General features: G+C 33.1%; 1 protein-coding gene across 1 annotated transcript in view; it reads right to left on the reverse strand.

Annotated features, from left to right (window-relative positions):
- LOC112683440 (carbonic anhydrase-related protein 10) overlaps positions 1-13,166 on the reverse strand; it is a 200,154-nt gene that overhangs the window by 7,171 nt on the left and 179,817 nt on the right. Inside the window, exons 7-8 of the mRNA XM_025554488.1 lie at positions 12,366-12,432; positions 10,223-10,377 (exon numbers count right to left, since the gene is read on the reverse strand). Coding sequence (XP_025410273.1) covers positions 10,223-10,377; positions 12,366-12,432 — 222 coding nt within the window. The remainder of the gene's footprint in view (positions 1-10,222; positions 10,378-12,365; positions 12,433-13,166) is intronic.

Genomic DNA, 13,166 nt, shown 5'->3' on the forward strand with positions numbered 1-13,166 from the left:
AAAAAAATATCACAGACTTGACGATCCATAGATCGACGACTGTACGAGCAACAATACGGTCGCATACATGCAAGTATGGGGCAAGTGATTGTAGATTTATAGAAAAAAATAATCCTATATTTATACGGTTTTTGGCCATATTTAGACGTATTGTGCGTTTAATTGTCTAATTTCGTGTTTTGTGTGTGATTTTGAATAATTTTTTGTTGTTTCTAAATATATATAATACGTTACAGATAATGTTTTTCTCTTTAAAGGAAAAAATCTCTACACTGCTATGGGTAAACGTACACTTATATTTAAATCACTGGTATATCGCGTACTGAAATCATTTTTTGATTAACTTGATCGACTTGATGTGACGTAAAAGCGCATTTACATCGATTCGACGCCAAGTATATCGGTTCAATGCAACAACGTGTGCATCTAAATCTCTTCGAATGGACTCTGAATATTGTACCGTAAACGATTATTATCATATCGGATATAACGGACGGTTATATTGTACATACGATATCTGCATAATAATTATTGTCTTTAGCGATCACGTAAAAGGCTACGACCGTTTCGTGGTGCACTATTGCCGCCGAACGCGATTACAACGAATCGTTTAGGATCACGACTTTCTAGTTTAGAAACACACGGTCTTCTTATCGTAGAATTTTGTAACGTTCGTTCGTCTTGATGCGCCTAGATGTATACATTACGTGCCTACATATACGCATCTACGCATATAACCACTTGCGGATTTCCGCAAAATTCAACTCGGACAGCTGTTCACGCGGAAATTCAAACACTGGATTCGAAAATAATTTGAAAAATATGAAAAAGTTTGGCCAAGTACATAATAGACGACTCCGAATAATTATTATTATGATACTATGCAAAATGAATGGTTAGGCGTTGTTCGGCGTACGACGGAGCGAAATCGTGCCAATTGATTTTTGTCACGGTAAAAAATGTTCGGTTTCAAATATATAGTATACACTGAATAATAGGACGTCGTCTATATTAAGTTCTATAGCTTTTAACTTAAAACTTAAAGATTGAGTACGTTCCATGAGTTACTTAGAACATACGGTAAAATTAAACGACACGTATTGTTTTCTTTTCTTAAAGAGTTCAAAACAAATTAATTATATCATAATATGGTATTAATTTTTCATTTTACGTAATATAAATAAAATGGAAACAATATAAATATTGACGATTAAGAAATTGTTAATTATTTGTAATACACGCCTGATTGAAAATAGTTAAAATTTGATTTATTTTTATCACGATTTTCCGCACATTTTAACAACCAAGCAAATTTTCTGACACATATTGTAAATTGTACTATTACGACAATAGTGTAATAAAACTTGTGTTTAAATACACGTAAAATACTAGCTGACACGCGTCCACATTTCTGGATGTTAAACATTTAAACAAAACACAGCGAATGATAGAATAACAAACAGTGTCACAGCGTGGGCACCAGATTGAATAAGACCAAGGGGCCGACTAAGATAGTGGTAGAATAATCGTGTTAAAGAAGATTTGAAGCTCCTAGAAATCAGGGATGGAGTAAAGCATTGGATAAAGAAGCATAGTAAGACATAGTGAAAGCGGTGATGGGTCTAAATAGTCACGATTTAGCCAATAATAATAATAACAATAATATAAATATTCCAATACTGCTGATACGTTTATATGTATTGTATTTTACTAGTATTCTTATTGATAAGATTAGTAGTTGTTATTTTTAATTTCACGTGAAAGTACACAATAGTGTATGACGCAACTGACGTCGTATTGTAAATAAGCCTTTTTATTCCAAACGATTATTCTCTTAGTGTACATCAAATTGTGCACATATGTCCCGGAAATCGCGTCTAGTGTTACATTAGTACTATATAATTTTATTACAAACTGTTATAAACGTAGTATTATTATTTTTGCTAAATATATCTAAAACTCAAGTTCTTAGTCTGTTCCTGCTTAGTTTTCAACGAAACGAAAATTTAATAAACGGACAGCAGGAGTAAACTATTTTTCGAGAAACGAGAACCGCGTGCTCGTTGTGACTACATTCGATATTTTTCATCTAAAACGGATATCAAACCGCTGTAATCAAAATAATATTTCCGGTTAAAACGTATTCGGAGGACACGAAAACGGAATTTTTTTTTTCTTCTAATTCTGACGGAAACGAATGAGTGCCACGTGTTCTCGTAGAACGCAATTCGTTGTCTGTGTGTACGTGTATACGTGTGCGCGGGATCGTTGTATTTCCCCGAGGTGTGATTATTTTTTCTAATTTTTTTTCTCCGACCAGCACACACGGAGATATGATGACAAACGGCCGTCGTCGGAAGCGGGGCTTCTCGTGTGTGCATTATTACGGCGACGAAAGAGAGTAATACCTGTACAGTTATCTCGGACGGGCCGGGTTAGCAGGGCAGGCAAATGACTGCGATGCGTGTGTTGTTCGTGTGACGCACTACGTCGATGGCGTAGGCGTTCAGGAGCTGAAAGTGGCGACGGCTTCAGTATGTTTATAATTGGCGTTGATCTCGGATTTTGCGCGCAAGAGACATATAGTAATAATATATAATCAGAAGAAAGAGAGGGTGAGGGAAAACGGAGGGAAATTCTCTTGATAATTTGTTTTCATCTGGATGAGAGTGATGTTTGTTTCGAGAACACGTCGTTTTTTTACGTCCGTCAGCCACCACGCATAATATAACGCAGTCGTAGTCGCATTATTTTCCAGGTGCACGCACGTGCGCCATCATCCGAATATAATACGCCGTACCTGCCCACCCACGTCATAATCGTGAACATGGGAACAGAAACGAACAAAATGATGTCGATTTAGAGTCAGGGAGTGACGACCAAAGGGACCGATGTGTGTTACCTTCGTGTTTCACACGTGCATCAGAGTACCATAATTACTTATTTTTATAGATCGTTATACGGATAGACGGATAGAACGAAAATTGACACGAATAATTCAATTCAAATCGATTAGACCAAATTTTTTAAAATCTTATTACATTTTCGGTGCAATATTCGAAATTATTTATAATATTTTAAACGAAGAGCTACGAAAAAAAAAACGATAATAGTCAAGATAAAAAAAAATTTCATTCCGTCCCGGAGTTGTAATATCAAGGCGGAGGGGGGAGGTAAATAATATGAAAAATGCCGACTGCAATTTTTTACTCAATGTATGTAGTATAATTAACTATATGTAGTCACATTTTTACTTTTTAAAATGAATATATGTGTCAGTGTCACACGTTCTTTAAATTGACAATTTAACTATATATATAATATTTTATATTGTAAAATAAATAGTTATATAAATTGTATTCGTGTATACACTGTATTACGAAATATGTAACGTTTGTTTTCCGTAAGTACAATTAGGTTCTTCTGCGGCAGCACAACAACACGTTGTAGACCGCGGTTGATGCGTTTTATTTTAATTTACCAACGACACGGGGGGGGGGGTGGACCCGTTGCCGGCGTTGAACGCGTATGAATAATAATAATGACGATAATTTATAACAATAATAGCAGCCGAAAACGAATGCGGAACGAACGTCGGACACGACCGGCCGATAACGCGATACCGGTCGCGATTCCTGCCCCGGGCCCGTAGCGTGAGCGAAACGATTCGACCGCGTCCGGGCGCTTTTTCCGTTCTCGCGAACCGATCGCCAAGGAAACGCGTTCGGGCAAACACGCGCGCGGCCGGAAGTGTTTTCGTCGTTCGGTACGCGCTCGTTCGGCCGCGTCCGTCCCGCAGCGGTTACGGCCGCGGACACGACCAACACGGGTTCGATGTCGCCGAGTAATAGCTACCGACCGGCCGCTTGCGTAATCTTCGCGCGTAAGAATTTCGTATGCGTTTTCCACGTCGATCGTACGGCACCGCCTGTGATCGAGTTGTAACCGCGGGCGCCGGAACAATAGGGCGATGGGGGCAACTGCCCCCCCTCCACGGACATTATCCAAGGAATTCGCGCTCCCGTGACTGAAATACATAGGCCATCTTCTTGTGTCGAACGTAGAAAAAAAAAAAAAATCAAACAGATTTAATAAACAGTCTGTTTTAAGTGTTAACATGCACGTACAGTGAACTAATAATTTTATTTAGAAATAACTTCGACGCACTGTGTACGTAGTAGATTATATTTTATGTAATATAAGAGATATGTGCATGGTGACAATTACCCGTTGTTTACAGTCGATTTAATATTTCACCACAACACCCAAAATATGGAATAGCTGTCAGAATAGGAAATCCATTATCGCGACTTTGCAATAGATTTGTAATCTAATTTATTTCAAGAACCATTTGGTTACCACCAACCGATGCGATTGGACACAGTCGTTATAATATACCTTGACCTTCCTTTGTATTTGTAGCTGTGCTCAGCCCAAACGGTTCAACAATTGTTCCTGCGCCACTGATTGTAACGATCGCGAAAGTCATCGCCGCAGCCCGTCCAATCGACGGGAACCGAATTTCCCGTTAGTACGCCGTTTTCTCGACCTCTAAGAACCACCCTCACGTACGCCGGCTAAACATCGGTTCGCCTGACCGGTCAAGATCAACGTTTCGTAGTAAATAGTTTACACACCGTTCGTACGTAAAATTTCGGACATGAATCGAACATTATGAACGCGTTTGCGATTTAAATATTGTTCGCGACCGGCCGTCGGCACATGAGTTCGTCTAACGTTAAGCAAAACGAACGTATCGAACTCGGACGGCTCGTTTTGTCTTAGTTATAATCCTTTTATGACCTGTAATAATAGTTCGTCGGTTATGTGTTTATTTTTCTCAATAATTGTTCGCATGGTAATACGTTCCCCGAGAAATCAGTGATGCTTCCCGTACGGGTAGAATTTCGCCCTGCGTTAATGTGTCTTACCGGAGCGGGACGATCACCCAACCGCTGTAGCAATAACATTATTATTTACAGTGTTCGTAATCACTTGAAAATGTAATGTACAACGCGGGGTGCATGACGTTTTCAAATTCAATTAATCGCTCCAGTATCGATTCAAACAAGATCGTACAATTCTATCATTACTTGTATAAATTCGTGATTTATGCACGCGATACATAATTTTTATTGATTTTAAATTAATAATAATATTCGCTTACATTTTTCACCCAATTATATTCGTGACGTTTATAACATTTCATAATTCGACATTTATCATTCAATATAATACAAATCGGATATATTTTATAACCGGTCGTATCGATTCCATCGCGCATTGATCCGTCTTTTTGTACATTATTAACGAGTGTTTCCATTTATATTTACCGTTATCAAATAACGATGATTATTACGGTGCATAAATTATATTGTGTTTAAAACATTACGATTACGTAATCGTTGGTAATAGGGGCATAAACGTTTCGGTAAAATTCGATAAGTGGCGAGGTATCAATAGGGTTTTCACTCGTACCGTTCAAATCGATGTACCTTTTACCGCGACAAAAAATAAAAACGGTCGGGCGGAATCGACGAATGCCCGTTAATAAGAGAATCGTTGGGAGATAATGTTTTTCGTCGCCCACGCTTACGTTCACGTACTAATATTGCATAACCAACGCGCCGTGCCGTACGGCGTTCGTTCAGGTGTAACTCATAAATCTGCTCTCATAAATCCCAGTAACAGTTACTTATTACATTTTGCTTCCGAGAAAACTTCGTACTGCACGCGTACAAATGACGTGGGGGTAAAATAAGAGAGCAGATGTGTCGCCAGGATCGAGGTGTTCTCGCCCATTAACTGTGTTGTACGACTGAAAACAGTTATCGGAATGTCATCAAAAAGATATTCGCAGAACGAAATCTGTTGTAAACAATACAATGCAATTCATCTTATATAATATACGAAACGCGAATTAAAGGAATTCTGTCGCGACGAAAGAACGACAACAAAAGCTGCAGACGAAAAAAATAAAACGGTAAACTAACGGAAATGCAGTTGCTTATTATGTAAATGTACTTGAATCGTTCGGTTTAAAAATAAATTTTATCTTAACGCAGACTCGATTAATTACGTAAACAATATACCTAAAACAAAATTATAAAAACTATAAATTGATTAAAATTAATTCGTTCAAATCGCCAAACTTTGAACCATTTCAAATGTACTGTAATCCCATACTTATTAATTCATAGCTGTAAGTATGTTATATAAATCGTTCGAGCCTAATTTACCATATTTTAACACCAAGAGCTAACTTTTCCAATTTATTTGATGAAAATAAATATACAAAAGGTTGTTAAGGTTGGTAAATTCAGATTTGAAACAAAAATAACGTAATGAGTAGATATTTAAATTCAACAAAATAAAAATAATTGTGTTCACAATCTGGTTATGATATTCTTCTCAATAAATTAAATTTAAAAAAATTAAAAGATAGAAGACAACATTCCTACTCTATATTCCTTAATAAATTACTAAATAACGAAATCAACGACTCCTTCATCCTTAGTCTTATATCATTCAAAATTAACAATCATAATATTCGAAACAAAGATCTTTTTTTTATTCCACATTATTCTAAAAATTACATGTCACATTCACCAATTAATATATTATTATCTGCCGGGAATACCTTAAATAGCAATATTGTATTTCTGTAATTCTATCTATACCGATATCTATTTATTATTATATATTATATTATTTTATTTTAAAAATGTTACTTTAAACAACACTGTAATTTTTCATTAGTATCATATTATCACCAAAGTTGACACTATTATTTTATATTATCATTTTTTTTTTGTTATCATTGTTATTTTATTATTTCTTTCTTAGAAATCTATATTACTATTATATTTTAAATATTAAGCAAAAATTTGTTATTTGGGCTAACGCCTGTTACTATTATTATAAATAAAATAGTAAATATAAATAATACATGTATATATATATAATTATCTACTTATTAAAAGTAATAAGTTTTCATACAATTTTGATGAAATATATTGGAATTATTGACGAAATCGGAAATACGGCACTTTAAAGAAAAACTTAAGTTTAGATACTTGAACATCATTGGATGACAACACAGTTTGTCAACGACGAAACAAGAAATTATATTTTATCATTTGATAATCATCGATCATTAAATCATGCATATTTTAAACCATTATTGCATTGGTTGTTAAGTAAATAATTTTAAAAAATAAATCATATCATACATTGTACTATCTATGTCTGGTTGTAAATAACATTTATATATATAACATTCATTATACTATTTTAAATCCGATCAAAACCAACGGATTTGAATTTGATTTTTTGTGATTTTTCATGAACATTATAATATTTTATGATCTTTGCCGAGGATATAACGATTTGCTGATCTATATGTGTCAATTTTTTTCCAAAAGTTTTGTCAAATTTAAAAGTATAAAATAGTTTTTTTGTTGTTTTAAAACACCATTAACAATACTTTGAAAAAGTTCCACGTCCAATATTTAGACACACGTATTAATACTATTATTTTTCCCTTGAAAGTGTGGTGGAGTATTCTCAATGGTGTTTTTGTTCTGTGTACTTTAGAAAATCTTCGGTGATTGTAAAAAATTTCGAAATAATGGTGAAATATCGTTAATGTTACTAGAAAACTTTGTTTTCCGAGTGATAAAGTGCTTCGAGATTTTAATACGGTTTGAAATTTAATGGTAAATTAGTAAGAGTATATTATGTACCATAGAGTTGGTCAAATAAGGTCAAATTGGAAAAAGAAAAAAGACAATTATTTTTATTATTATTCCAGCAGTTTTAACATCTTGTTATTATAGCATAATTCGTTTTGGTAAACATTTTAAATCTCAATGATCTCAAGCCGTAAGGTTGTCAAATTGAAAGTTAAATTCCGTCTTTTTTGTAATATTTCTGTACCTCATTTAATAATTTTTATTTATAAATTGTTTTATGGGCAATTCAAATTCAGAAAACATAACAAATAATACTGAAATGACAAGAGATATATATATAAAATATGGTCAATGTCGTTTATAATTTTTTTTCGTTTACAATGATTTATCTCGTTGCATTTGCGATTATTTTATTAAAACCACATCAGTTTTATCATGTGAGGGTGAAATGCTCGGTTCCGGATTATAAATATCAATACCTGGCTTATGCGATTGATTTTTTGCTAACGTTTTCAACTTTGACCGTAAACTTCTAGCGAAATTAAAACACAAATTATATAAACAATTTATCATTGATGTAATTATATTATTATTATTATATTTACTCAAATGTTTCAGTTAATTAATTCATTTTTCGTTCCGTTATTTGCTCAACTTGTATGTGTAATTTTCATAGTCGATTGAAAACAATACCCGTATGTACCACGATATTGATGTATCACGAACATTTCCAACTTGTTTTACGAACACGGCCACCCCCTCTAATCAATTCACCTGACTAAGCGAACTCACAAACGAATATCGGTACGGTATGAAGATGACAATAATTTCCAAAGAGATAACTGTTGGAAAAATTGAATTGAAAGCTGAGCTTTTGTTGCGAGTCTAAGTCCACCTTGGGTCAAAAGCTCACCGGCTGTTTGGCTGCACTTTGGTACCAGGGTAGTATGACGCGACGCGTGTGCTCCGGGAAAACGTGACTAATCGATAACGCGCCTCGAGTATCGTTTACGGACGACTGCTCGCATCAAGCTTACACGTAAATATTTGTATTTTTTTTATTTATTTGTTATTTTCGTGAACATACGTATGTTTGATTTATCATCCAATATATAGTATACTTTAACTAACTTTATCACATTTGCTAGTGATCGTATGTTTCAGATCGTATACGACGAATATAAATAAAACGTCGACGATAATGCAGTTGATAACAATTAGAACTACCACATCATCTGAACATCACTGTTTGTAACGACTGCATTGCTCTACTACTGCGAATGTTAATTTATTACGTTCAACGTTTCGTAAACTTGGACTCAAGTTATTTTATGGTACTACCTGTGCATCGGTACACCGACTGTGATAAACAAAAAAACAATACCGTAATTATAGTGATTATACATTATGGGGCTGGTTTAGTTGGTTTTGAAGATGTATGACGAACCCGAACTATTTCATACTCTACGTTAAACACTCACTGACGCGTGATCTCGCTGTACACGTTTTTTTTTTTTGTTTTTTTTTGTCTAATTCGGCTCCGTTGTTCGCAGTTTTGGGAATATATAATGCAAGATTTATCTAGATAAAGATGAAAGATAATATGTCCAAAATCATCTAGATAAAGATAATAGATAAATAAAATTAAAATTATCTAGTTATTGTTTATTATAGTAATTTTAATATACCATTAAGCAGTATTTATATATAATGTACAATATTTAATAATAGTTAATCTCTAAAATATTACATAAAAAAAAAAAATAAACAAAAATTACTCTGTACGTATCTGGATGAATACAGAATACATAAAAATTATTTTAAGTTAACAATATTGTTTTCCATATAATATTAATTTGATGATTTTCATTATTCTATAAGTAGTTACGACTTTACGGGTTCCAAGGGTGAAGTAATGACTATTCAGCGTATGAGTTACATGTGTATACTAAAATCAAATACCTACTATATTTGGAACTTCCATGGAAGAATAAGATATTAAGTTTAAAAATACCAAAAAAAATTTTCCCGATATGAAAATACAAACAAAATGTCATACCAAGAAATAATAATTACTTATTTATGATACACGAATTATGGTTATGAATACAAAATCTATATGTATAAAAGAAAGTCAGGTTAGTTACAGAATTTAAAATTCAAGAACGGATGGACCGATTTTGATGATCTCTGATTTGTTAAATTCGTCTCCGTACAAGAATAAAAGTAACACTTATCTTGGCAAGAATACATATAATTATCTAGATAAGTAAAAATTTTATCTTAGAAAAGTAAATAGATAACTTAGCGTTATTTATCTATACAAGATAAAAGATAATAAAAAATCTATCTAGATAATATATATAGATAAATGTATCTATATAAGTCCCAAAACTGGTTGTTCGACAGCACCGAAAGCGCACAGATAATTTACGTCACCCATAATCACTTAATCATTATCGAAATGTCGACTACTGAGCGAGTGTAATAACAAACAAAAAAAAAAGTCGTAATAACACGGTATTTACTTGTTGTTTGGTGATGTAGATCGGTTTGTTCAGTATCAACCATGTGACGGTCTCGTGACACGCGGGAAACGTGGTGGACCCGTCGTACGTCATATAGTAATGGGTGGCGGGCAACAGATCGGCGACCGACAACCGTTTCACCGGTACTTCGTCACCTGAAACGCAAACGGTTCGAATGAGCAACTGTTGGCATGAACGAGTGGGCACACGTTGTGGCGGTAATTTAATCATTTTTAAGTACCGACGAGCTCGACATGTGTTGATTACGTACGCGCACGGAGGGGTAGGTTTTCTTTTTTTGCCCGTAGTCGAACACGCAAAACACCTGTACATTATGTTGTGTACCATTATTCTTTGCGTGTGTATGAATATGTGTGTGTGTGTGTGTGTGTGTGTGTATGTGAATGTGCGTACTCGCGTTAGGACAAATGGACACGGTGTTCATAGAACACCGTTCACACGACGGAGTACACGATAAAAGCATATCCATTCGGTCAACGCGAAACAGGGAGATTCGACGAGATTCAACGCGTCGTTTCGTCCGAATTTTCGAGAGAGCACATGTCGACCCCGCGCGTAGTGCTGTTTCCGTCCAACATAAACGTACATCAGAACAAATTACCGTCCGGTAGAACCAACGGTCGTGTTTGTTAACTTTAACGTTAGAATAAACCGTATTTATCGTCAAACCTAAAGCGTAGAGCTCATAGATTAAGACGTAAAACACCGACGTAAGAGCACACATGATGTCCATCTCTTTAGGTTTGACGATTAGCCGGTTTACTCTTGTAAAAAACTAACGACATAACATCGGATCTACTTAATTCTACTGAATCTGCTGTGTTTGGTTTTTGTAAGACGGACACAACCTTCTGCAGAGTTGGGTAAAATTTTATCTAAATAATTATTCGAATAAATATGTATTTGAATAAAAAATTATTCGAATGATATAGAAACAATATTATTGGAATAATTTGTGATCATAATATTATTTGAATAATTTTTAAACATAGTTATCCTATCCTAGTATATATAGTAGTAGTTAGTACTATTTGCTAAATATGTATTATGAAATAATGATTATAATTATTCTAGTTTGTCTACATGTATTTAGTATGTACCTTAATAGTAATTAATTATCAATATTGTAGATGTTATTATTATATCTAGTTTAGTCCAGTTTCTGTATTATATTATATAGTCTCAGATATTTTGGTACTATGTACTAACTATGTATGTTCACTGTTGTATTTCATATTTATAAGTTCAAATATATAGAGCTCTACACAAAAATATAAAAATACTAGATAGATATGGGCATGTAGCTATAAAAATTATCTGTTTGAATTTATGATATCTAATAATAATTGTATTTGAAAATTAGTCGAATAAAATGTTATCTAAATAATCATCTAAATAAAATTTTATTCGAATAACTCCCAACTCTGACCTTCTGTACTCGTGGCACCCATAACCCGATTATATTTCAAATAATTTATTCGATTGTTATCCATTCGGATTTGAGTGTATGATGGAGGATCTATGGATCCTATCTATGGAGGATCTGTGTAGGTGTTTCGCTACAATGTAGTGATGTGAGGACAGTGCGTGCCATAATGAGAGATGGAAATTATTATAAAAACATGTAAATACATAGTTGACCAATGTTAAAAATAGGTTTACGTAAACATTTTATACGATTAATTGTTTTATAAACATTTTCCATGACATCAATCGATATAGAAGGTAGGCTCGCAGCGGAAAAAGTTCTTGATTATATGTTTTTTTTTTTTTTTTTTTTATATATTATAAGTTTATTAGCGTTTTTGATTTTATTGAATTCCTACTGTTAATTTTTGTTCAAATATTATTTTCGTTTATTATTACTGCATTTAAACATTTTTTTTTCACGTATGATTAATTAATAAAAAAAAAAAAAAAAAAACTAACGTACGGGATATATAAAAATCGTTCGCGACAAATTAATAAGTTACAAAAACGGATTTCCATTTTGTTATGACCGATTTCTATTGCATTCGAATTTCATTTATGGCTGCTTTTTTTATATAATTGAAAATACATTTTGTACTATATACATAGCGATGGACAAATATTTGATGATGGCTTAATATTCTGAGCTTACCGCTGTATCTAATCATGTCCAAATGATCAGTGAGAATCCGTAATTCTGGATTTGATAAGTCTCCTAGCTATAACAAACAAATATGAAAAATCAAATTAGTATAATTGTTTAAGAGATTTTGGTTTTTTCTATTCTTATTTTTTCTTGATACTCAATACATTGTTGTTATTTGCATATGTATTATATTTTTTCGTTTAAATTCAAAGTCAATATAATGATATATAGTTATATAATCTATATAATTTGTTACTCGTTGTTAGGGCTATACCCGTAGGCGAAAAAATTAATCTGTTCATGTTTTAGTATATAATAGTTTTAATATATTTTCAATATGTTTTGATTTTTAATTCATACATAACTTGTTGATAATTACGGTGTTATATACAAATGTCTATCAAAAAAAAAGTAAACATCTTCAAGTTATCATTATTTTAAAGTTTATTATTATTTTTTTTTTTTTTTTTGATTTATGATCTGGTATTTTAAATATTTATTATTGACATTTTCGATTATAAATTTCTTTATGACTGCTATCAAGTTGTATGTAACGTTTTAAAATAAGAGGTATTCTAATGAATATAATTAAATTATATTACTTTGTAAACGCTTAAAAAAAATCCACTTACAGACGATTGTTGGACGTGCAATTGGGTTGTTCGCTTCATTCAATAGTTATAATGAGTCAGAAATAGTGTTTTAGACTTTAATAATATTTTATGCTAACACACCAGCTATTATGTAGACACTTAGTTGACCAATCACTCGAGGTAAAATTGATACGGGTGATATAAGCACACTATA

Source organism: Sipha flava, unplaced genomic scaffold, assembly GCF_003268045.1.
Source record: "Sipha flava isolate LNK unplaced genomic scaffold, YSA_version1 226_pilon_pilon, whole genome shotgun sequence".
Lineage (NCBI taxonomy): Eukaryota > Metazoa > Arthropoda > Insecta > Hemiptera > Aphididae > Sipha > Sipha flava.